General features: G+C 39.4%; 1 protein-coding gene across 1 annotated transcript in view; it reads left to right on the forward strand.

The window, feature by feature from the left end:
- LOC115429087 (membrane-associated guanylate kinase, WW and PDZ domain-containing protein 2-like) overlaps positions 1-27818 on the forward strand; it is a 145908-nt gene that overhangs the window by 88628 nt on the left and 29462 nt on the right. The window contains exons 15-19 of the mRNA XM_030148336.1: positions 82-203; positions 1297-1596; positions 2455-2637; positions 8382-9062; positions 27022-27053. Of these exons, the coding sequence (XP_030004196.1) occupies positions 82-203; positions 1297-1596; positions 2455-2637; positions 8382-9062; positions 27022-27053 (1318 nt within the window). The remainder of the gene's footprint in view (positions 1-81; positions 204-1296; positions 1597-2454; positions 2638-8381; positions 9063-27021; positions 27054-27818) is intronic.

Genomic DNA, 27818 nt, shown 5'->3' on the forward strand with positions numbered 1-27818 from the left:
TGTGAAGTGTAACAGGCTTGTCATCTGACATCTGAAGTCTGTTCTGTTTTTTTTTTTGTGTATGTTTTTTTTAAATAATAGCCATATAAATAGAAGAACCCAGTTTGAGAACCCAGTCCTGGAGGCCAAGAGGAGACTCCAGCAGCAGCAGCAGATGCAAAGCCAGGGTCTGTCCTCACTGCCCCTTCCCACCATCTACAGAGGTAAGACCACCCTGTTCAATTTAAAAGATTTTAAAACACAACACCTTTAAATATTATCATTATTTAATATGGTTGTACAGTGTACAATAAATTGCTGTGTGCTTAATTTTCTCCTTAAAGTACTTTCTGTACAGATGAACAGAAGATGTCCACATGTACAGATGTATTTCACATTCTTGTTTTCATGACAGCTGTATGAAAGTACAGAAACAACAGCTCTGAATAACAGCAGTGAACATTAACTTATTTATCATGTATGTAATGCAGGCAATACATTTTCCTGTACATTTTATTTTTTTATTTATTAATGGACAGTAGAGAGATGACTGAAATTGTTAAACATATCGATGTGACACATAGAACAGAAAGCCCAAAGCCGTGGTGCATTTCATAGATGGTGTCCTTATAGTCGTTCTGCTTCTAGGTCATGTGACATCTGTGTGGGATTCACTGTCATTGTCAGCCAACAATTGGCTTACAACCAATAAATTCCATTAAAACAGCATAAGGGCAACAACCATGAACTACATTATCCTTGGCTTCAGGATGACAGTTCATGTGTCTCCACCTGTTTTCTGTCCCCTCTATACTGCCATCTGTCAGACAAAGTCACAAAAATGCCTACAAGATGAAAAAAAGAAAAAGTAGTGTACTTTGTTTCTTGAGTTGCAGTAGTAACATAATGACAATTATTCTCAAGTGTAATAGGACTAAGACTGTCAACTGATACCAGTTGGTTCACTTGTAAGACATGTGACATGGTTTTTGAAACTAATTAGTCAACTTGAAGCTCAAAGGTCAAGGTAAACAATATGTTTTATGCTCTGTTTTTTAATTACTGGTTTCTTACTACCTGATTGTAGTGCTCATGCTCCATTCACTCACCACTGTTTTCATAGCAGCAGGACATACATGCTAGGAAAACTGTCTGGACTGGATGGTGAAGTGGAGGTTTGTTTCCGTAGTAACGTAGTAGCACAGAGCTGTGAGTAGAGAGCCTGTCTCTGTGGTTACACTCTGTGTACATTCCAGTGAGGCTCTCTTTCCTTCCTCCTCTTTCCTCCTACTTTCCTCTTTAACTTTTCGGTGCCAGTGGAAGATGCCAGCCCCTTTGCAACCCTCCCCAGATCCTTCCTTGCTCAGGTCAGCCCTGCGCCTGAGCGCTGCCACAGTCTTGGCGACCTCTCCCGCTCGCCAACTACAGGTCGCAGGGCCGCTGCGTACAACACATCCTCCTCCGCCAACGTCTCCCCACTCCGGCGTGTTCTGACTCGCCGGATGAATATGTGCCCCCATCAGCAGCAGCAGCAGCAGCAACCACTTCCCACCTCCGCCTGCACTGTGGTGCTAGAGCAGCCTGTCTGTAGCCCCTTCTCCCTGTGGCACTTTGTCAGTAAGTAGGCCAAGGCAGAAGCAAAGAAGGCTGACTGTCGTTCTCATGGCTGCCTGCGCTCGTTTGACTTACTGTAAGCATGCTAGCTTGCAAGTGAGCTTTCCCCTTGAGGCAGCTGAAGGATTGGTGTGGTGATCGTGTACCATGACACGTCTTATCGCCTGGCATAAGCAGACACAGAGTGTAATCACTCAGTCTATGTCTGGACCAGTGACAGCAAAAGGATGTAAACTAGCACGCTATCCACGTCTCCTTCTGAGGTGAAAAGATTGGAGATTTAGTTAAGTGTGACTAAGCTTGCTGGCTGAGATCCTTTCATTCCTCAAATGACACCCCTCCTCCAAAAATCTCCCAGCTCTCCCTCCTGCAGAAATCTCCCAGTTCTTTCCTAGCTGTCCTGAGCATCTTCTCTTGGATCTTATCCCTGATTGGCAGCATGTCATTTTCTGAGTTTGCTGCTTCCCTGGTAGCCTTGGGACTGAAGAATTGCGTCATTGACCTGCACCCTTTCTGCCCACCATATCCCAGCATGGGACACAGGAACGGACAATGGTTTGGTATATTCGAGATTCATAGGGAAGGGTTTTGCATTTCTAGTTGGCACGGGAGCAAACCTGTTCAACCCCACCTGCACCTTTCAGCATCACAGCCCCACCTCTTTCCAAGTTTTGCAGTTAATATTATACCCTGCCAGTTTTCCTGCAGCTACACCCATATCTTTAATGGACAAGCTTCACCTGTGCCCCCACCCATGAGCACCGCCCTGCACCAGCTTTAAAGGTCCCTCCTGTCTTTGCTTTGAAGGCCTCACACTGATATTTGTATATTTGTAATTTATTATGTCTGTGTTGTTTATAGAGAAGCCACTGTTCACGCGGGATCCGACTCAGCTGAAAGGCAGTTTCTTATCCACATCACTCCAAAAGAGCAACATGGGCTTTGGCTTCACCATAATCGGAGGGGACGAACCTGATGAATTCCTGCAGGTTAAGAGCGTTATCCCTGATGGGCCTGCTGCAGCAGATGGAAAGATGGCCACAGGTAAGCCTCAGGCATGGATGAAACACAGCCTGAGAACCAGTCAAACCAAGCAGACAAACAAAAACACATTTTTAGCCTGTATTCATGGATGGTTACTTACTTTACAAATTACATTTGCTCTCATAGTAAAGTATGTTTTCGAGATTTAGATACTTTTAATGTTATTTTATTTTGCTTAACTATGTTTATCTTGAGGTACAATATATTATGTTTAAATTACCAGTGTTACATTAACAAAAGTTACATAATCTGTCGCTATTAACAAAATGTTGGGAAATAATTTTATAAGCCAAGATAGTGAGCCTGTTGTTCATCCTAGGTAAAGATGGAAATGATGTCAGAGAGATGAAGTAGTGTAAAAACAAACTGATGCAAAAGACATAAATTACTCTGAATCCCAGTCATGTGAATAAGAAGAAATTCCTTGGTCTCATTTAAAGGACTGATTCTTTTTTAGTTGCTGTCAGATTTGATAGAGGATATGTGTAGGACTATGAATGATGTGAAACAACACTGTAGTATAACCAGACACTATGAAAACAGTTTTTACCAATATTACATTTTATTTATTTATTTATTTATTTTTTATTTTATTTTTTTCTATTTTTTTTTTAGGAGATTTTTGCAGAAGTAATTCGAATGTCACCATAGTAACAGTACTTGTACTCAATTCAGTGTTGTTTCCTGCCTGGCACCTTAAAAGACATTCACCATAATGATGCATGTGTATTGGAACTACTGACTTGCATGCAAACAACAAATTCAGAATTTGCAGTCATTCCCAAAACTAATACATCGATTTTTGTAAAGGTTTCACTTTTTAATCACTCCAAATATATCCACAAATAACATGGTTTCAAGCCTCACGTTTGTCATTTGTAAGCAGTGTAGCCTTCACAGAAGCAAATTCAAGTAAATGAGGTACAGATATTTACACACAAAGATGTATATGCAGTACACAGTGGACTTTATGAACCTTTATGTGATGAAATAGCTATAAGTCAGTTCACAGATAAACACACACGCTATGCACCACTACAACTATGCACCACTACAACTATACACTACACTGTACACATTTGGTGTGTGCATGTGTTGTATGCATGTCTTTGTATGTGGAAATGTGCAGGTGCAACTTGCCAAGCGTAAATTGTGTGTCTGTGTGTCTGTGCGTGCATTTGTGTGTGCACCATCTGCAACACTTTGCTCTTTCATTAATCATGAGGGGACTTTATGAGCTCCATAACTCCTGGCTGTGGCCACATGGGGGAGGAACTGCAGCATGTATGATCAGATACACGCAAACACGCGCACACACCGGGACAGACCAGCTGTATTAAAGGTCAAGAGAACACAGTAGTGGGTTTGTCAGTGCTCTCAGTATGCAATGATGTTTTTATCTGTGGAGGCTGGAGCAAGCACAGTGCATAAAGTGGTCATTTATCACACATAAAGTAAGATGGCTAGGGAGCTTCCTTAATACTAAAATAACAGAGAGACTTTGCTTTATTAAACAGTCTATAAGACTGGGTCATCAATGTGTTGGGGTTTTGAATGTATGGGTGTATGAGCCCAAAGTATTTCCTCTGATTATAAATAAAACTTACCCTTACATTATTAGACATAAAACATTTTGTGTTTACCCCTCCTTCCTCCTATTTTCATTTAATAGTTTCATTTTTGCTATATCCAGAAATACCAAAGAAACCCCTGACACTCATTTTATGTCTTCTATTCAACTGGTCTCCATCTTTTTCTCATCCCCCTTGACATCAACCCTCAGCTCTTTATTTCTAATTACTTAAATGCATTTATCTTTGCATTTTCTGATGACAGTCATAAGTTAAAGTCAGTTTTATAACAGCTAGTGCTCGATTCAGAGAACATTAGACAAAACCAGTTTCCTTTTATCCATTGACAGTTACTGTGTAATTAAACTAATACCAGCATCTTAGATCAGACTGTTTCAAATTAACTTTAGTAATAGTCAAATATGTTATCTTTGTCTGAACTGTAATGCTTTCATCTGATTTATTTTAAACAAAAACACACTGAAATGAACTTTCAGATTTTCACTGTAGTTACAATAGATGATACTGTGCTAAAAAAAGTTATCTTTTTCAGTTTATGGTCTATGTTGAAATATGACATTGAACAATCAGTATGGTTTTTGTTCTACAGAGAAGAGGTGATAAACACAATGGCATTGTGAGAATTTTTAATTAAAAACACTTGAAGGAGAAAAATCTTAAGATGAGGCCAAACAAATCTCTTTATAATTACTCTTGCAAGTATGACACGGCTGTAATGAGTTTTGGAGTGCATGCCACTCTCTTTGGCCTGACCTTCGACAATACAAACACACTGAAATGATGGCAGCGTCTCACAAATGGTTACACCCCGCTGAGACTTTAAACAGCACCGTTATCACGGCCTTGTCTCTGCAGGGCCACAGAGACCTCGTATTTTGTCAACGGGCTGCACTCAACACTAAGCAGGGATGAATATGTGATAAAGAATAGGCAAGGATGGCGGTGTAAAAGGTGAAGTACCTGTGGGTGTGGGTCTTGCCATGAGTGTGTGTTTACAGTGAGTTGGAAGGTCAGTGTGTTGCAGGAGGGTTTGTGGTGAATAGAGGGAGGGCTGCGTTTTTCGTGTTGATGCCAGAATTTCAATGCGTGTGTTTGTCTGGAGTTGTGAGTTTATAGAGATCAATTCAGATGCATATTTTGTAATAATCTTGGGCAGTTTGCAGCCATGCACACTGTACCTTTCTTGCCAAAGTTTTGAGATATATTTATCTTGGATTCCTGCTGCTACAAGGAGCAATAGAGAATTTACAGATAGACTGTTTTCAAAGTGGGTGTCAATAGGTTATGTTATCAGCATACATGTTTTTTCTTGTTTAAGTAACTTCACAACAGGAAAAGGTAAAAACAGATCCAGACTAAACTCTCTCTTGTGTCAATCTCTGTCAATTTTCAACCTCTCTTAAAGGTTTGATGTGTATATTTAGTGTTGTTTAGCTGTAAAATAGCTTGTTGCAAACAGCAGAATACTTTCCAAACCTCTCCTATGGCTGCCACATAAAATGCAAAAGGCACAGCTTTGCCCATTTTCCACGACTGGTATCAGCTCCACTCGCCTTGACTTGGCACAACTTTTTTGACATTTACGATCTGATCATATAGTATTTCTAGTCCCACCTTCACCAAAGGTTCCAAGCAGGCAAAAGCAAGCCACATATGGATTTATCCATTCAGAATTGTCACTGCATCAGTATGTGTGTGTGTTATCGAGTTGCACTGTGGAATACCATGCTAAGTTAGTGAGAAATCTTTGAAAACATTGGAGCAAATTTTCAAATTGGCTGCATGTTGATAAATCGACCACAGATTTGAAGTCGAAACAAACATATTTTCACCTGGAAAAATATTAATATAATGTTTCATTTTAGAAATTATAACTCACAGATTTAAGTTTCATTCTCTTCCATTCTTGCATTGCTCATAACTACCGTCATGCTGAGCACAACATAACACAATAGTTTACACTGCATCACTGATAACTAGCCACGCTAAGTACTATGCCTGAAGGAGAAATGCTGCGTACTAGTGGCCAAACTGAGCCTAGTTATGCCATGTCAAGTCAAGTTTAGTCAAACTGATACCAGCAGTGGAAAAGCTGCATTTGTTTGGTCTATTGGAGCTCTTTGGTTTAGGTAATATTATTACTGTGTCCAAACTCAAATAAGTTGATGACAGTGTGCCTTAATGTTGGATGCATTCTGCCATGGAAAGGAAAACAGAACTGGGATAGGAACATAATGATTCTTCAAAACTCAATCATATATATTCAAAAGCTGTGTGCATGGTCACATAGTTAGAGGTTTGAGTTATGGTGCAGCGTAGGACTATACAGCACAGGCGTTTCCTGTGTCTGTAAAATAACTTGACGCTCTCTGTCTTGCTGCTGTTCCTCTCTGCTCATAAAGAATGAGATCTGTGAGCATAGTGAGGGTGATTTGAGGTCATGACTCTATCATTTGTTTTCTGCCGCTGTGCTCTGCTATTGATTCTGACACCAGCTCTCAAGGCAAATGTCATCCACGTTTACCAAGATTAATTAAAAAGTCTCTCACGTCATGTTGCCTCAAGGTGTGAGCCCATTTTGTCAATACCAGTGGAGTATTAAAACTTGAAAAGCCACTGCTCAACTGCTACCTAAACAGTTTACAGTAAGAGTGTGAACATCTTAGTTATGTCTCAACCTGCAGTTACCCAAGCTACTGAATGGTTAACGGTTCTCAGCTGCAACATCCAATCCAGAAAATCAATATAAATTGCCATGGTGTTTCAGTAAAAGTGTCATTGACCAAGCCATTAGTGCTTTTATAATCTCCTGTTCTTGTTTCAGGAGAATTAGATAGGATGCAGCTTAGGGTTAGTGAGGTGAGAGCCAATCACTAAGCACATGCTTTGTTTATTAATCATGAAGGATCTTTGCTTTTCACCATCTCACTCTTCCATACACACTCACAGACACCCCTGCCCTCGCTCAAAAGAACCTGTCAATTATTGCAATTAGAAAATAATTGTTTTCATTATCAACCCAGGTAATGGTGTTTGTCAGACTTTAATATGGATTGTGCATTGTGTTTTAAAAATCTGCATGGTGCCTGCACCAGTGGAGCACAACTCACTATATTTAGTAATTTGGTTGAGGCGAAGATAAGTGTGGATGTGGAGCACTTTTGTTTGAGAACATTTAATTGTCAGCTACTTTTATCTAGAGTGTAGTGTGTTGCAGTCAGCAAATAAAGCACTTGGTCCCATAAAAGGCAAACATTTTAGCCACTTGTCATCTGTACTATTTTACCCATGAAAGGCAGATAAGACATTATCGTTGGTCATGTTTATCTGTAGAAGTGGTTTATGGCTGGAAGGGAAATGGAGGAAGATACCAGGGCTGTACTCCACGAGGAAGCCAGAGCCTTTAATCATACAATGAGCAGATGCTCTAGCACGAGTTTTTGTAATTTGTAGTATTTATTAATATCTTGCAAATGTATCCTTTTTTTTTGCAATATCTCATTAAGCATTTCTTTCATCAGTCTTTCTGTACCTGGGATTGCTGACCATATACAAATATCACACTATCACACTGCTAGAGTAGTTAATATTTTAATCATTTTTTATTTAATGCAGTTAAACCCTTTGGCAACTATTGATTTATAATATTGATAAAAGTACACCTTCCATAACAGTGTTATACACTTGTGTGATATTATGTTTTTCCCTTTACCTATGTTATCACTCTACTGTCCTGTAGTGTAAGTTGTCTTTTGTCTTCTTTCTTTTCTATCTTTCTTTTTAGTTGTAGTTTTTACCTATAACTTGAATCCAGTCAGAGGTCAGTGCCAAGAAGCATTCACTGAAGGAAACTAAAGACCAAAATATTCAATAATCAAGATCGTTTAACCTATTTTTCTTTAAGTTCCCTTCCCAGTTAAGACAATGGAGTGAAATGCTGACTACACAAACTGCTAAACATTGACGATGATGCAACTCATTATATGATAAAACTGAACTATTAGTAACAAATTATTACAAATGTCTGTGTGATTTTGATTGAGTTTTCAGACTTTTGTAATAAAATCTTGAAGTGCTGGTTTCACTTTCACTCTCTCCAGCTGTACCTACACTACCTCTCATGTTTCTCTGTGTCCTTTCTCTCCTCTTCAGGTGATGTAATTGTCTACATCAATGACGTGTGTGTCCTTGGTACCACCCACGCTGATGTGGTCAAACTCTTCCAGTCGGTGCCCATCGGTCAAAGCGTCACTCTGGTTTTGTGTCGTGGATACCCTTTGCCATACGATCCAGAGGACGCTGCCAACACTAACAATAACACCACCACCATTATCTCCCCACTGGGCATCATGGACCAGCGGCCGATCATGGTCAATGGCAGGACGGGTTACGACAACTACCTGGACTATATCTCTCGCACGGCCCGCTTCGTCGCAGACCCCACTCAAGAGCAGGTCAACGCCCAGCAACAGCTGCTCACCCCTCATCCGGGCGATACCCATTTAGACGGCTCACTTCCTCCCACCACTGGAACTACGCCCCCTGACAGCGTCTCCATGGCGTCATCAGGGGCGACCCAGGGCGAGCTGTTGTCTCTCACTATGGTGAAGGGCATGGACGGGTTTGGCTTCACAATCGCGGACAGCGCCACAGGCCAACGAGTGAAGCAGGTCCTGGAGCCTCAGGGCTGCCCGGGCCTCTTCGAGGGGGATCTGATAGTGGAGATAAACAAGCAGCCAGTGCAGGGATTCACACACACACAGGTGGTGGAGCTGCTCAAAGAGTGCGCCGTGGGAGCCGAGACCAGCCTGGTGGTTCAGCGAGGGGGAACAGGTAAGATCAGATGAGTGGCTGCAGGTAGGGACAGTTCAGCAGCAGCACATTAATCTTTCCACTTTGACTCTGTATTTGTCCTTCTATCTGCATGTGAGTTGATCTTCACCATCTTTTGCTGTTGTAGCCAAATGTGTCTGTGTGCTCGCTCTAATCCAAGTACCACAGAAACCTCTCATACAGTTCTGCAGGGTACAGCAATGGCTGACTGATACCAGCCTCCTCTCTAGTGCCCTTCCTGAAGCCATTTCATGCTGAGCAGGGATTTACATTGAAAAATTTGCAGAGAAATTACTGAAAACTGATTTTGTAGTTTCTTGCAAACCCCTGCAGAAAACTTGTGCTGAAGAAAAAATATTCAGATGAACCTCAATGTCAGTTGATTTTCACCAGCAGAAAAATACATTTGATTATGAAATCCTTTGATCCAATATATACTATTAATTGTTGTATGCAACCCTGCTTCGACTATGACTAAGACACACAACCTGGACTGTTTGTATGCACTATTTGTGTCCCTTTGGCAATGAGTCAAGCATCTCAGAGGCGTGACATTACCAAGTACCACAAAGATGAGAATATCCTCATGAATAGCAAAAGTTGTTTAAAAAAATAATCCCAAATAATGATCTCCCATTTTGGAGAGAAATGGCAATGGAAAATGCTCACCTCAAGCACACTGCCTGTTTCTCAGTGTTGATTGGTTCACAGTTGTTGGTGTGTTTTCTCTTGTTGATGTGTAGGGAAAATGACCACAACAGGGCTTCAGAATGCTCCATGGCCATCCCAAAAATATGATTTTTTTTTTTTTTAACCAAAATGGAACAGTGCAACATGGAAATTCACACCATACCCACTTTGCATAGCCATCATGCAGAGGTTTGGAACTAGATTTTCTGTGTTGCTGCACCACATTTTAGCATCACACTGTTAAGAAAAGGCTTTTAGTCTTTTGTTTTCTTGGTGTTGGGTAAAATGTTCTTTCACCCCATCGCTCTGCCCTACACAGGGCGAGTGATTGATAAATTTCGCTTCACTGAAGTTCATGCACAGTGCTGAGTTATTTTCAAAGCCTGTTTTTGTGTTTGTCAGATTTGCATGTATGACAAATCCTACCTTCTCCTTTCAGCTCTGAATAAATGCACCTAAAATTAAAGCATGTCAAAAGTAGTAGCCCTTTCTACACAGCTCTTCCACAAAACACTGCAAATGGCTCTGAAGTGCTTTCTCCCCACTGTTTTTCAGAACATGTGGCCCTCTGACAATCATAATTATGCACTGCACTTTGCCGTGAGTCACACATAGGGTTGTTATTTGCAGAATCAACCAGTAGCAAACTGTTCTTATGATCTTTGAGTGTGTGGCATATTGTAGATTGTGAAGACAGTGTGAAGTGTGTAGTAACATTTGTCTTGCCATCCTCAAAAACAGTAGGAACTTTGAGACAGCTCACTTGTAATGGCGATGTCTTTGAAGAGAGGTTGCACTTACCATCATGTCTTTTCTACAGCTCCAGCGACAGGACTTTAGTTGTGTGTAAACCTGATGTGATCTTCCTGTAAAATGAGCTTGCTTTCTTATTGAATTGTCGAGTTGTGCATCTGCCAGCAATGACTCCACCAAAGCACTGACGTCGAAGATTAAAACATTAGATTTTAATTAAATCTCAAAACAGCAACAGCAGATCCTCATCAAGCCACTAGATGAGATCTGTCTTTGTAAGCTTGTTGTAAATAGTGAGACAATTCCCCTCTTTGAGTTTACCTGTCCTTGATTTGTCGTGGCTTGACATAACTGATGTAAACTGCACAGATGTTCACAGCCAAAACCACAGTGAAACAGTTTGTAGTTCTGACGTTTTCCACTTTTTGTTGTGTAATGTCACATACCAATCATAATGCCAACTGCCTGGCGCCACAGACGCCACTGAGACTCACCCACAAGGTCAGCAGCGTCCTCTGAATAGATTGATTGCCATTTTGATTCTTTATTAGGCTGCCTGTGTCTGTCAGTGAGCTGAAAGCCAACAAGCAGAAAGAATATGATCAGAGGCAAAGATTCCGATTATAGTGAAATGGGTGGTGTACAGGATGGAGGACCCAAATGTAACACACTCAGATAAACACTTCCAAAAGTTTTATTGAAATGTTACACAGGTAACGATCAGGCTGTGGGAGAGCTCAGGAGGTGTGATGCTCGGATTTGAAGAGTCACAACCACAGAGAAGGCATGTTGCACCGCTTTATGTAATAGTGGTGCAATATGTAATAATGTAATACTTTTTCACCTCATTATGTAATAACGCCACATTTTATAATAACATGCCACATTTTGGAATAAAATTCTTCAATGCATTTTGGAACAAACTTTGCCGCATTTTGTAATAATGTATTACATATTCCAACAGTTATTACAAAATGTGGGTATAGCACTTTTTTTAATAAAGGAAATGTAATAATTTGGTGCATTATGTAATAAATCATCAAGATTGATTCCTTGATTGGAAAAACCATAATACCAGCGGAACGTTAAGCATTCCAGCTTAATTATAATTCATTTTAAAAAAACTAGTAGGATGTTTCATTGATTAAACCTAAACCAAATGTAACTGTATTCATTATAATGGAGAATGTGTTTGCAAACTAGAGACAAAAGCTGCAATAATTAAGTATTACTGACAAGAAACTTACTGGTGTACTGAAATTTGGAAGACACATTACATTTAAGTTATAAAATGCTGTAAAGTTTATTACAAAATGCGTTCAAGAATTTTATTACAAAATGCTGCATTATTACATAATGAGGTGAAAAATTATTACATATTGCACCATTATCACATAATACGGTGCTACAAGGCAGCTCCCTCACTGAGGAGATGCAGAAAACTCAGATGTGGAAAGAAACACCGGGGCTCAGGGAAACCAAGACCAGTAAGCGCCACGCCATCACAGGCAGAAGACAGAACAGGAAAACGAAGGCAAATCTCGTAGTCAGGTTTGGAAGGTGGGTCGGCTTACCACGGCAGAGATGAGGAAACATGAACAGAATCAGATGGGGTCGGAGCCAAGAAGTCATGCAGGAACAGAGCGCTGGAGAGTCAGGCATGATCAGTTGAACTAGAGCTGCATATATGCTGGCCAGCTGATTTGGCACACCTGTGAACAACAGGTGGAGAGGGTGGGTGCTGATGAGGGAGAGGACGGCAACTGGGGGTCCCAGGTGAAACTGTAGCTGATGAGGTGTGGCAAAGCGAAGGAGAAGACAGCTTTGAAACAAACTGTGACATATAGGAGAGACAACAGAGGAAGGACTGTAGAAGCCAATAATGTAATAACAGCCGATAAGGTAATAAATTTGCTATTTGCTATTTTTAAAATGTAATAGGCCAATAATGTAATATCTGGCCAATAACGTAATGAAAGTCCTGAACCGATAACATAATAACTTTTGGCCAATAACGTTATAACTTAATGGCTGGTTATTTTGTTATTGGCCAGGTAAAAAAAAAAATTCTTTGCAAATGTAATAACTGAGCCAATAACGTCATAAGTTATAACTTTATTGGCCAAAAGCTATTACATTATTGGTTCAGGACTTTTATTATGTTATTGGCCAGATATTACATTATTGGCCTATTACATTTTAAAAATAGCAAATTTATTACATTATCGGCTGTTATTACATTATTGGTTGTTATTACATTATTGGCTTCTACAAGGACTAAATATAGTTTGATGTGGTACTGGGGTTATTGGGTCTGTAATCCAATTATCAGAATTTAGTCTTAAAGTGTTTAAATATGTTGTGTTTAAATATAAGGTTAGGACTTCAATGTTAAGTGAGTTGGATTTATAGGATCTAACTGCATAAATGGGATATAGTTGGTATTTTATTTGGAATAATAATAATAATATAGATATTTTATCAGGGTATAACAATCTCGAAATAGCAGTAGTCTTGTTTTTATTACTGTAGAATGAGCCTTTACATATACAGGGTGGGGAAGCAAAATTTACAATGAACATTTAGTTGTTTTTTCTCAGCAGGCACTACGTCAATTGTTTTGAAACCAAACATATATTGATGTCATAATCATACCTAACACTATTATCCATACCTTTTCAGAAACTTTTGCCCATATGAGTAATCAGGAAAGCAAACGTCAAAGAGTGTGTGATTTGCTGAATGCACTCGTCACACCAAAGGAGATTTCAAAAATACTTGGAGTGTCCGTAAAGACTGTTTATAATGGAAAGAAGAGAATGACTATGAGCAAAACTATTACGAGAAAGTCTGGAAGATACTATTAAAGAAGAATGGGAGAAGTTGTCACCCGAATATTTGAGGAACACTTGCGCAAGTTTCAGGAAGCGTGTGAAGGCAGTTATTGAGAAAGAAGGAGGACACATAGAATAAAAACATTTTCTATTATGTCAATTTTCTTGTGGCAAATAAATTCTCATGACTTTCAATAAACTAATTGGTCATACACGGTCTTTCAATCCCTGCCTCAAAATATTGTAAATTTTGCTTCCCCACCCTGTACAGAGGGAGTAGGTCCTCTTCAGTGTGTCCACAGAAAAAAAAAAAAGGCTCATCTTTTGCATTATGCCCTGACAAAGACTGTGTAGTCAAAACTCACTGACGATGGTGTCCCTATTATTGTTAGTTTTATCACTATTTTTGAGTGCTTTGGATTTGTTTCAGGCTGTTGTATTTTTGCACAACTTCCGTTTTGACCACCCCCCCCCTTTTTTTTTTCCTACTCTTTTTTGCCCTTTGTCACTTTCATCTCATTTGGGTACAAATTAAATATGGTCATTTGATTTTGATTTCAGGTCTATATCATATTCATCAACAAAGATAAGGTGAAATGTGGCTTAAAATGTTTGATCATTGTCTTAAAAAGTCTCAAATGTCACTCATTGATCCCTTACATGTTCTCTAGTAAAACACACAGTAGAGGTTAAAAGTTTCCAGCCACTGTCTCCAAAATCGTCAGTCTCTCAACACACACAAACAGACATACACACTCCTCCCATCTGTGCAGATTGCTAAGAGTGAAGCGCTCTCGCCATCTGTCCGGGGTCTTCACTCACAGCAGAGCTTTAGAAGGTCGAAGCGAGCACTCCTGTCTAAAAAGCCGCCTGTTGGCCCGTGGAGAGAACGGCAGCCTTATTACATGCTATATTTCTCTCATTATTCCAAAACTGGATATGGCTTAGCTCCACTACACAACAATACTCCAGGGTGCAGTGTCACATCTGTTTGCATTGATTTCCTGTGACATGACAAGCTGTGGGTGCTTGAGGTGAAAAAAGCGTCAGTGCCACCCAGTCTGCAGTTACAGTATCATGGCTGCATATGTCACAAATATGTGTGGAAATAAGTAAGGCTAAGAGAAGATGCCAGCATATTAAATATTTCTCAGTGTGATTAAAGACATCTCCTAAGAGTATGTTTTGGATTTAACTAGGAAAACACAGTCAGACGTTAAGCTCATTAAGATCAGAGACTTCACACACTCCTGGGAGACAATGGTCACAATAAGGCTTTGAATTTTTTTTCCCTGTAAATGTTTTTATTCATGATGCAGGTAAACAAGGAGCAGAGCAACTCCACAGGAAACCACACATCCAGATTATTTATGTGGTAAAGCTAAGGTTCTGTTATTTTTGTTAAGATGTTATATTCATTTGTTGGATTTTACCTCTGTGGTTTTTCCTGTTGTTAAAATAGAAAATTATAGCGAGGCGTTGTTATGAACACTACAGTTGCACAAAGTATTCGTCAACAGATTGATTCACTGATAAGTACTTACTCAATTTGTTTACAGAATGCTAGACTTACTTTCATTTATATAGCATCGTATCAAACACAGATGCAGCCCATAGTGCGTCACATAACAAAATTTAAGGAACGCATTAAAAAGAGCAGTAACAATAATATAAATTCAACCACATCAAAAACTATAATAAAAACAATCCAAGATGAACAAAATCAAATGTCAGTTCCAATCAATGTCTAAAATATATATATATATTAAGAAAATAAAAATAAAAAGCAAAACACCACCAAATTAAAAAGATCCAAGATCAGCCTGAGGAAGACGATTAATATTGTTTTCCTTTTTTTAAAATTCAATCTTAAAGTTTGTTACTTTACATGCACATTGACCCACTAGTGTCAAATACATGTTTTTTTTATTATCAATAACTAACTGATCAGGCCAGATGCTTGTTGCTTCCAGTCAAAATGTGAGCATTTTATGATGTTTCCTGTTTTATAGGACCGCAAATTAAAGTGATAAGACAAAATGACCACTTCAGAGTTGTATGTTTATTTTAGTGTATTTGGACCCACTGTGTTCAGACATACAGACAAAAATAATGAAGTGATAAACTGATTAAGTAATACTGAAGACAGATTATGAACTTGTCCATTAAAACTCCATATGTCAAACTGTTGCAATTCTGTACTTACGTAGTACTAGAATCAGTGTTTTATGAATTATATTTCCTTACATTTGAGAAACAAACAAGTGTAGGCTTTTCTTTTCAGGTTGAAGTGTGACCTGCGTTTGACTCTCAGCTGTTCTAAGATCTGAGGTGCAGCTGATTCCCTTTCACACCTAACGTCCTCAGAGAGCCCCGCTCCAAGCGTTTAGCCAAGCTATTACCAGTCGTAATAAAACTGTCACCGTGCTGCTGGAGTGATGCACCACCTTTAACACACCACAATTTGGCCCCATCCTCAGGACCACTGGACATTGGCCACAGTCTAATTGAACCCACCGTGTCTCTTGTTAAGGACACCACTAGTCAGTAAAATTAATTCAGAGGCGACCGACTGATGACATCACCAAACCACTCTCATGCATTTCTTCAAATATTTGCCAGTTCAAGGAAAAGCACAAAGCTCATCACTTTTTCTGAAAAACAGGATATGCGAGCACTGAGAGCTGACCGGGTTTACAATTATGCGTATTTCTACATGACTGAATTATCATTATCCTGCAGACGGAGTTTGCACTTCACAGGAGGGACACACAAACACACTCATACTGCATTGAAGGAAAGCAGACAAGGGTTTCCACCTTCATAACTCCATCATGTTTCTTACTCCCACAGCCAGAGTCCAACAGGTTGCTTTCCCCCGTTGCTATGACGACACACTCCTAATGTCCAGCATTAAAACAAAATCACAAGTGACTGTGTGAGGGCGGAGGTGGTCCACAGTTGGAGCCTCATCAGTAATTACAGTCGTCCATGTAGATTTCTCTCTCTCACATGCACCTTCTGTGTATGCCTTAGATCTTTAACTGCACAAGAATAAATGCACATATATGCAAACATGTACAAAGGAGACAAAGGAGGGGAAAGTGATGAAACTGAGTCACTGAAGTAGAAACATAAATGAGATTAGAGCGCAGAAATAATGGGCAGGTAATGTAACTACAGAGTGAGAAATGAAATGGGAGAGAGGCGGAGTTTTGCAGTCTGTGCTCAGTGAAGCTCCTCTGCCTCGACTTGGTGTTGTCATGGACACAGCAAAGACTGAAGCAGCGGCTTATTGTTAAAATGCAGAGCGTACACATGGCTTTTCGGCAGTGCATTATTACCACATCCATTTTAAGGTTTATGTTGTATGTTATGTTAATGTTTATTACATGGGGCAAAGAGGTTATATTATCAGTCCTGTTTATCTGTACACCACCGCAAATACCACTGCACTGTCTGCTGTGAAAGTTAATAAGAATAGAGCATTGGCAAAAGATAAACTCCCAAAAATCTGGAGCACATCCGTAAGAATGGGTGAAAGCTAGAAATGTTTTATCGGCTGCTTTTTGTAGCATTTTTGCTGTTTTGTTGAATTATAGTACTGTAATTCTAGTGAACTTTGGCTGAGGTATGCACTCTTCCATTTAACAAAAGAAGAACCTTCTCATGGCATTGAGCACACTTTAAATTTTGCAGCACAGCTTCAGATTTTCCTTTTTCACTTTAAAGTTTTAGTTCAAACAAAAAAAGCCTTAAGAATAAGCTGTAACAATAGATTCATGTCTGTGTAGGAGACCAGTGCAGCATCCCACATGTTCATCCTTTTTAGTAAGAGAAAATGCTCGCTGAGTGCATTTGCTCATAATTCAAGACTTTCTTCTTTCAAGTAGATTCATTAACTCATTATTTCAGCCATGTCATATTTACACCAAGGCTGATATCAGTTTGGATTACCACTGCATGTCACCTCATTTGTTCATATATTCATAATCATTTGTTGATGGAGTTATTTTGTTTGGCTTTATCCAGTCAGTAGTGAATGATGTGTCCCTTTCATGGAGTTGTTCTATTAGTTATTGGGCCATTCGTCAACAAAAAAATGTTCACCTCATGATAAAACCATGAACAGCTGCATCATTCACACCACCATGGCCTCTTTTGGCTGCTATTTTTCATCAGTTTTATTTTAAGAGAAGGCTTTGAAGTGTTACTAAATAATAAAACATGTTTGTTGAGCTGCAGACAGAATTATATGAATCAACGCTAATGAATCATAGCATCAATGTAAGTGACGGTGCACATAAAAATCGATTAATATGTTAAATCTGCATTTTGTATGTGAGAGCAACTCCTCACATCCCCTTTGAAAAGAATTGCCACTAAAAAAATTGGTGTTTCCACCAAGGTTATTATCGTTAACGAAAAGTAGCGAAATGACAACAACTAGAATTGTAAAGTCATTTTCATTAAATTAAATAAATAAAAACTAGAATTAAAAGAAGAAACAATAACTACAACATATAACTAAAATTATTTTTTAAAATTGTGCATAAAATTCCCTTTGTTTTCGTCTGTCAATATCGGATTGATATGAAATTGATTTATTTTGCTCGAGCAATTTTAGCTAGCGGCATCATACAACACTTCACAGTCTGTCACTTCTCGTCACTTGTCGTTTAGAGTCGTCTTCTCGTCCCCACTCTACCTGGCAACATGGAGACTAAAGTTGGGAGAAAGCGGAGTCCTTTATGGGATTTCTTTGAATACGACGGCGAGGAAAATAAAAGATATGAAAAAACTAAAACTAATACTAAAACTAAGCATTTAGAAAAAAACGAAAACTAATAAAAACTAGCAAACCTGCTCTAAAAACTAATAAAAACTAACTGAATTAGAGAGAAAAAAGTCAAAAGTTAATAAAACTAAATTATAATGAAAAATCCAAAACTATTATAACCTTAGTTACCTCCGCCAAGGAGGTTATGTTTTTGCCAGGGTTTGTTTGTTTGTTTGTTTGTTTGTTTGTTTGTTTGTTTGTTTGTTTGTCTGTCCGTTAGTGTGCAACATAACTCAAAAAGTTATGGACAGATTTGGATGAAATTTTCAGGGTTTGTTGGAAATGGGATAAGGAAGAAATGATTAAATTTTGGTGGTGATCGGGGGTGGGGGGGCCCACGGGGGGGGGCCACTGATCTGCCTTGGCGGAGGTCTGCGCTCTCCGAGTGCTTCTAGTTTCCACTTTTATTCAGAGATGTTTAGTCCACGTGTCCTTCAGTCAGATTCTACAAAGCTTCCTTTATTTTTCAAAGTGTAGAACTTGAGCCTTTATATCATTCTATTCATAACTAGAAAAGCACTCTGAGAGCGCAGACCTCCGCCAAGCGCAAAAATTCCCCACATAATCGGTGATACAAATCCTACGTTTATTTTTTAAAATAAAATCCACCTTCTGGATCAGATCTGGATCAGCCTTTGAAATGTGATAGAGGACCCCATTGTCAATTCCTGAGTTAAATTTCATGAGTTTTGGTCAATAATTAAGCGAGATATTGGGAAACGAAAATTTTGACCCCATTTACCACAATGTTAACGAAAATTTCAAAGTGATCCAGAATCCAGGATTTCTTCCGGATCACCCCCAAAAGTTAATCATTTCTTCCTTATCCCATTTCCAACAAACCCTGAAAATTTCATCAAAATCTGTCCATAACTTTTTGAGTTATGTTGCACACTATCGGACAGACAAACAAACAAACAGACAGACAAACAAACCCTGGCAAAAACATAACCTCCTTGGCGGAGGTAACCAGGACAGTGATTTTTTTTCTTGTAAAACCAGTGCTTGGATCAGGGAATTTGTTAGTTTGAGTCAAAAACATTGTATTAAACACCATAGTGACGAAACAGCACATGCTGCTGAATTGCTGTTTTTGTTGGGGATGTTTGTAGGTTTAACAGCACTACAGGGATTCAGTGGGAAAGCACTGTATGACAGTAGGAAAAAGCTGTGAAAATATTCTAAATGTAGCAAACATGTAAATGGATACTAATTTTTAGGCAGGCCTTTTGTAGGGGTGGTAAAACCAGAACAAAAATGACCTTTTCAGAGCCTTGTACAGTTCTGCATAAGTGTCTTGTGATTCTCTGTCAGACAGATGTTCCTGAAGTACACATACACACCTGCACGTTCAAACATGGATCACCTCTGCCTGTTTTCTGACTTTGTAGCAGTTTTCAGAATCATGTTGTGTGTGAAGTTAGGTCTAAAATGGGGTTAAAGGTACACTTTAAGATGTTTTGATTTCTCACTATATTTTGGTTGCATTTTCTCTGCTGTATTTTCCCTCTGTTACATTAAGATTCCCTGTTACGTCCACCCATTATTCAAGCTTTTTAACAGCCTGTAGATTGGGGTGTCAAACTCATTTTAGTTCCGGGGCCACATTCAGCCCAAAATGATCTAAAGCAGGTTGGACCAGTAAAATAATAGAATAATAACCCAGAGATAATGACAACTCCAAATTTGTTTGTTTGTTTTAGTGCAAAAACATTAGAATTACATTTTGAAAAGGTTTACAATAACAAACTATCCTTAAACAAAAAATGTGAATAACCTGAACAATCGGATATTTTTAAAGGAAATTGAAAGCAATATTATCAATATCATGCCTCAGCTTATCACTGACACATGTGCATTACAACTTACAGATCCCAGTGGATCTACAAAGGCACAAAGCATTTAGCAACAGGTACCTGGAACTGAAAAAAGTAGTATTTAATTTTAGGATCAAAACAACTTGTTAAGACTCAGTGACAGCCTTGACTGTTAATGTCTTCTGTGTCATTTTTGCACTTTGTAGATTCATCCCATTATTCTTTATCTGCAAAATAGTGACCTTTTGCAGATAAAGACTACATCTGACTCATACTTCCTCAATACTTAGCTAGTCTCTTTCATTTCTGGGTGTTTTACAGTAGTACGTTACTAGAATAGTGCAAATGAACATTAACATTTACTCGCCCACTCATTCTTTAACAGCTCTTAGTGTGTTGTTTATGTTCCTCCTGGCATGTGCTCCAGCTCTACAAAGAGTTTGTCATCTGAGATGGGACAGCAGGGCTGAGCTGACCGCCTCTTCACTGGCCAGATATGAAGCTATTCATGATCAAACTAACCAGTCAATTAAGCCCTATCACCATGAAAAAGTCCATACTGGTGATAGTTATGATATTTAGCCATCCCTTGAATCCCAGTTTGACTCCCCAGCCATTTTTGTCCAACAAATGGGCACTCTGTCTCTCATCACTGGTAATTATAGTGCTTGTGTGTGCAAAGCAGCGTTTGCCTGTGTGTGCATGGCAGTCAGCCTCATTAGTGGCTATCTAGACCATTAACAGGCTGTGTCCTGGTTGCCACACCAGTAGAGACACAGGACTGTAATTAGCTGCAGAGTTTGGGCTCGTTCACACGTGCACATTTATTTATCTTCTGTTAATATGCCGCATCACCCTCTCTCAACCACTACCCCCCACACACACACACACACATACACACACACACACACGCTGAACCACATAGTTTGAGTCACACAGGTTGTACACAAACCTATACAACAGGTAGACACTATATGCCATTCTTGCAAAAACTTATGAAACAGCTTTCTTGTTTGACCTTTCACCTGAGATCATGAATGAACCTGAAGCAGGGTTCCTACGCAAGTATGGAAAGTATGGAAAAGTATGGAACTTGATTTTATACATTTCCAGGTCTGGAAAAGTATAGAAAATGGAAACAAATGTATGGAAAAATATTCATGTTTCCTAGATTGTTACTACTGTTCTATTTTCTAAAACATAAAATTATGAATATCTAAAAAAAGAAATGGATCGATCTGTTTTTTTAAGGTGCTTGCTAGCACCGCTAAAATGTGTGTGTGAGAACACATACAATAGGCTACCCGTCCCAGTAAACATTTGGGCAGATTGACAAGTTGAATACCCAGCCTTCTGCTCTTATCCTCCTCCAACCCAGGGGTCGTCAAGTTTCGCTGCTGCTTCGACGGACAGAGATGTCCACACACTGTTGGTGAGCGAGCTCTTCAACATGCCTTGTAAGATCGTTGGCAGAACTCATAATGGGTAGGTCTAAAAGGCTGGTCTAAAAACCAAACAGACCTGAGGTGAAGGTCCACTTTGTAAAGAAAGAGGAGAAGAAGAAGAAGAGTTTGATTCACTGAGCCTCTTCCAGCCTCCCAGGGAATCAGTGTGTAATGAGACAGTGATTCATTGGATGTGTGTGTGCAAGACAGAATAGTTGGAAACAAAAGAGAGAAAGAAGAGGAGGAGGAGGGCAAGAGAGTGATGAGTTTGGTTTTCTGCCAGCAGATCACAGACTGTCAGCCATGTTCGCACTTACAGCTCTGTCCCCGCCATCGCCGCCCCAGACCTGGATCAGCTGCTCGCCAGGGATCGATGGCCCAGGAAGACAGCCAAGGGCTTTGTGCATGAAGGGCAAGACGCTGAGATCGAATCATAGCAGAAACAGAAGGAGTTAAACCAGGCCAAAGCTGTGGCCGCAGTGTCTTTGGAATGACATCACAGGAGCAGACGTTAGTGTTGTATGTGTGGGAGGAGCAGAATTACTAACCTTGGTTTCCTCTTGGTTTTGGAGTTTTAGAGATTTAACAGAACAGAGTGGTGATTATATATATTGTATGAGCATGTTTAAGCAAATTATGCTGTTTCAAGTTTTAACCTGATGCATACTGAGCCATGTAGCTTTTAAATAATTTATTTTCCACACAGCTACAATGCAGATTGTTTTTAAGGTCAACATGGATCGGACACTTAGAAAGGAAGTGCATACAATCCATTTTCTGCTCATGATGTTATCTGATGTGAAGCTGCCAGCATCCCCCATGAAACAGTAATACATATTCATAAAGGGTTATCATCAGCTCATTTAAATAATTGAGGGGCTAGTGTTAGCTTCTTGTTGGAAAATTAAAGAGATCTGTGTTTTTGAGTGGGTGAACAAACGTAGTATTGTGTGTATGTGTGTGTGTGTGTGTGTCTCGCAGGTTTCTGTTCATTATTTATTCAGTCAATGTTACTTATCAGTGTTTTGCAGTATTTTTTCTCTTCCAGTGTTGCTAATTTTGTTAGAACCAGTGACACAAGACTTGGACCCAAATGCACAACCAACAGACAGGAATAAAGTTAAAGAGTGTTTATTAAACACGGACAAAATTAACAGTTCACAAAAAGGTTTCGTTAAGGAGTCTTCGCAGGTCAGACTGTGTGAATTCGTCACGGCGTCCGAGACCAGCAAGGGAAACTCTCTGCCCGGGTCGGGAGCACACGAGGGTAACCCGACTAGGAGGAAACAGAGGAGAGTCAGGGGACAGACCAGGTCATACACAGAGGATCCAGAAAAACAGGCAACGGTACATGGGGATAAAGCAAAGCACTAACCGTGAGTCCAGGCAAAAGTCGAAAACCAGTGAGGCAGAATCAGGCAGAGGTACAGACAGGGATCAGGCAGGCTCAGAAGACGAGGAACAAACCGGGTCAGGAACGAACAGACAGGCAGACGAACAGGTTCAGAGAATCGCTGGTAAGTATACACAACACAAGGAAGGAATACGAACTGGCACAGGACAGGGGAAAACACAGGGCTTATATACACAGAAGGGAGGGAAGACAATGAGACACAGGTGGAACAAATCAGGGCGGAGACAGGTAATTAACACAGGTGAAACAATCAGGGAGAGGAAGCAAAGACACCAGACATGACACAAGAGGAGGATTAACAAAATAAAACAGGAAATGACACACAAGACAGACAAAACATACAAGAGTCCAAGTACTGATATGACAAATTTGTGATATGGTAAAAATTGTGTAAGTAAAGATGAGCGTGAAAGTACCTTTTCACGTGTCATTTAATTCAGGGATAACAACAAGTTTCTTAAAGTTTAAAGGGTGACTGTAGCTCAGTTGTTAGAGCGGGACGTCCAATGACCAAAGGGTCGGCAGTTTGAATCCTGGCTCCGACTGTCCATGTGTTGGAATGTCCTTGGACAGGACACTGAACCCTACATTGCTCCCAGGGTCTGGTATGTGGGAATGGGTGAATGTGAGGTCTTCTAAAGCGCTTTGGGCACCATGAAGGTGTAGAAAAATGTGTGTTGGAGTTTTCCAATAATATACGTTTGTGGTTTAGAAAAAAGTCATCACTCCATGTTATCAACCCCATGATGTACAGTTTAGTCTACATTGCGACAGCGAAAACCATCATTTTTGTGCACCTACATGAAGTGAACAAACTTATCAATTCACTTGGTCCTGTCCAGTAGAAGTATCTGCTCTCCTGTTTCCGCCTACCCCTACTCCTCCAGATCATTTCTGACTCTAACCGGTCAGACTGGGTGTGAAATTGTCTTTGTCTGTCAAACAATAACTGCACCTGAAGTAAACAGCCTACCAGTTACTTATGCAGATCATAAGTCAAACTGTGCTAAAAGGATTATTCATCAATCTAAGCAGGTCTGACAACATGACAGGAATGGCACTAATAATAGTAATAATCATCATCATCTTATTTGTTTAGAGCTTTTCTAAATCCATGCATGATGCTGAAGGTCTGTGAGATAGGATTGGGAATTAAAAGCTTTGATTTTTAGCTGAATGTCCTGTGGGGTTGGGAGCCAGTTGAGGTTCTGAAGGACCAGGACGATGTAGTCATGGGAACAGGTACAGGTTGCAGGAGGTAGGCTACTTCTGGAAGTACTGGAGTTTAAGGATGCACAGTAAAGAATGGTACTGCAGTCATTGAGTCTGGATGTGATGGAAGTATCTGATATCTATACATTTCCACCCTTTGCATTTCCTTATTCAGGGGTGACATCAACACCACAGCTGTGTGATATAATGCCATCCACCTTTGTTGATATCCAGAGGTACTTTGTGGATCTCAATCTTACAAATTGCCCCGTTGACGCGTAAATTAAAATTTTTCCCCATTATTTAGTTGTCACACTGCACAGTCTGGTGCTGAGTGTGATCAGCGCAGCATCATTAATACTGGAAGAAATAGGTGACTGCAGCTTCTCCAGTTCAGATCTGTTTAATTGAGTATTTATGCAGAAAATGAAGACGAGGCACAACTCCAACCTCATTCATCATTACCTAAATTATTGCCTGGGTTTAGGGGACGATACCAAACAACACGACAAAACAGTTGTTTGGATTTTGGGATTCTTGCCTGAAAAAGTCAGATTCTTTGGCTCTTGTTATCGAATGGGTGACACCTATAATTGGATGGGTCACTGGTTAGCTTTAGTAGTTTAATGGAATACTGCAGGGCTCAAAGCAGCAGAGACAACAAAGTGATGTTTAAGGGCCTTCAGCACCACAGACAGCTCCTCTGAACCATTTTTTGTTTTGTTTTGTTTCTTTTTTCTTTTCCTTTTTCTTGTTCCACTCCTTTTTTACTTGTGACCATGGGACTCTGTGACACACACGTTCAACTAAATGACTGGTACGCTTGAGTTAGCAGTGACTGTGCCCTGAGGATCACCTCGGTCAGTGATGCCCTCTCCCTTCTGTCTGTCCAGCTGAGCTCAGGCTGTCACACACTCCAAGAACTGCTCTGTTCATGAATCTTTTACTCACAAGGTCTTTACTGGCTCAGACACAGGTATTCTGCACAGAAAGCTACTTTATCTGACCTTTTTTTTAAAGAAAGCTTCTCTCTTTGCCTTACGCTGTGTATTTCCCCCTCATTTTCAGCTGATAAAATAGTCCCGTGTGCTCTGAATGTGAAATTGGCATGAGTTAAAGTTGCTGTAATGCTTTTGTTTCTTACTTGGCCTATTTTGACTGAGAGAAACTGATGGTCTGGAAAACATTGCTACATTTCTTTGTATTGCTTTTGTTAATTTCCACGTTGTCACCTCTCTACTGGCAGCTCAGCGAGACAAATGTTTTTACAGTGTGATTGGTTTCACCAGTCCAAGACGGGAAAGCCTGGCACATAATTCGAGTAGTCACTCCATAATTTGATCCCTCCATTTGCATATGCTTGAAGCTTCCCAGAGGGGAGACTGTGGCAGCACTTGAAAGACAGGAGGGAGAGAAATTGAATCAAGAGTACAGAACATTGCACCTTTTATTACAAGCTTCTGAATTTGGCTACAGAAATAACACTAAAGCATACATGTCATTAATCTACATGTATATATCGCCTGGTTTTTTTTTCTGTTTTTATCTATTGATTCTTTTTACACTTCAAGGTGGATTTCTGGGTGTTGTTTTCAAACACTGTTGTAAACAGCAGAAACATGCACCTTTTTAAAGGTCAGACTGAGATGAATGTGAAAGCCAAAGGAGAATGCATGCCCTTTACCCAACTGCACTGTATTAAAGTGAAACCACTTTATTGGGAGGTTTATTCATGCAAGTCCCACTTTGATTTCCAGATCCTGTGGGTGTTGTAGCACCACATCTGGAGCCCCTGATAGATTTATCACATACACTTATTTTCATTTACAGATTATGAAACGCTGAGAAACACATGCTGGTTCATATCTGTGTTTGGGTACTTTTCCCAAAGATTTGCAGATCGTATCAGACAGTGAATTTGGTGAAATATTCCTGTTTTAATCCTTTATCGAACAACATTTATAGGAAGAATCAGGTCACTCATGTCTATTATATCCTTCATCTCAGATGAGTTCTGTAGAAAGAGGGTCCATTTTGTTTTAAGGGTTTATATGAGCAACGTGACCCTTTTTTGTGGTGATACCTTTTTTGCCTTTGTGTGTAACAGCATTAAAACATTTGTGCAGTTCAGTTTAAATTTAATAATAATAATAATAATACATATATTTTTAGACATAGACATATTTATAAGACACCAAAAATTTTATTAAAATAAATTTAATTAAAAAACAGTTCAGTGAAAACAGTTAAGAGCAGGTTATGGTCGCAACAACATTTTAATGAAAACAGTAAAACTCAACAACACAAAAGAATTGGCTCTCAAACTTATTACTCCTGTTGGTGAAATAGTGTAGATAAGTTGAAAATGCTTAGTTGTATTTTAGTTTTATTGCTATTTTTAATATTACTTCAGTTTTCAACTTTTTTTTTTTTCACACCTCATGTCCATCCTTTTGTTGAAGTTAGAAATGTGCAAACAGTAGTGAATGACCCCAGGCCTGAAACCCTGTCTATATTATAAGGTTATTAAAATTTCTGATGAGCATACATTTGTGAATCACAAAATAAATCACATCATTAGTAGCATCCATGTTACTTGTGCAAAAGACTCATTTGCAGAGTCTTTAAACTTTGTAAGTGCTCAGGTCAATAAGTCTTCAGATGTAAATGTGTCACATAGATGGTGCTTTAAATCAGTGCATTTTTCAACACATTCATATCTGTCTGTGGTTTTCAGAAACTGATCTGCCCATTTTGCTTTTACTCCACTCCAGTTTTTGTTGTTTTCCTTCGACCATCTGCAATCATTGTTACATTTGTGTTTATTCAATGTTTAAAACGTAGATACATTTTCACGCATCTCATAATCAGTATTATTTTTTTTCTCATTATGTTTTTTTTTTTTTTTTTTTTTTTTTAGTCTAAAGCATGTTTTTGTTCTCTCAACACTGCAGGTCACTATTCACCCTGGAAGACCCCTAAGCAGGTAACCTACATCAGACTCCAAAATCTAAACTGTCCTCATTTCTGCTTTTTAACCATTACTACAGAATCCCACTATAATGGCCGTTTCTTCAGTGTATGTATGTGCTGTAACTGGAATGAGCAAATACTGCCTTTACACTTTGTCTTCTGTCATAGTTTATAAGACGCAGGATTTTACTGTCCTCCCTTTGTTGTACTAACTCCTGATAATTCACTGTGTGCCTCTGTGGCTTTTACAGCAGCTAGCCTCGTTTGACATTCGACCATTCTTTATTGTCGTAAGACAGCAAAAAGGTCAAGTAGCCCTCTCATAACTTCACTAGACATTTGATTCTACCAGTCAGACCTGATTCATAGCCTGACTCTGTACCGTCAGGGTTATCCATGAATTACACTACAGCTAAAGTGCTGCTCTCTGTCTGCTTTGCCATGACCCAGATACACTTATATTCTCCTTTTAATCTTTTTTTCATAATGTTTTCTTTCTTTTTTTTTTTTTTACCATTTCCAAAAGTTTATTTGCAATTATCCATGACCCTGCATTTGCCTTTTGCTCTTTATTTCATTTTTTTTTTTTATCTCTGAAGTGAAATCTTTCATGTTTTATCTCTGCAGACTTGCGCACATATCTCCCTTTTCCTTTTTTTAACCACAATAAAACCTTAATGTGCTGCCTTAATATCATGTGCTCTCTGCGGCCTCCTAACAGTTCTACCCACTAAACATCCTCTTAGATCAGACTTTGCCTTTATGTGTATTTGTCATG

This window comes from Sphaeramia orbicularis, chromosome 12 (assembly GCF_902148855.1).
Source record: "Sphaeramia orbicularis chromosome 12, fSphaOr1.1, whole genome shotgun sequence".
In the NCBI taxonomy this organism is placed as follows: Eukaryota; Metazoa; Chordata; class Actinopteri; order Kurtiformes; family Apogonidae; genus Sphaeramia; species Sphaeramia orbicularis.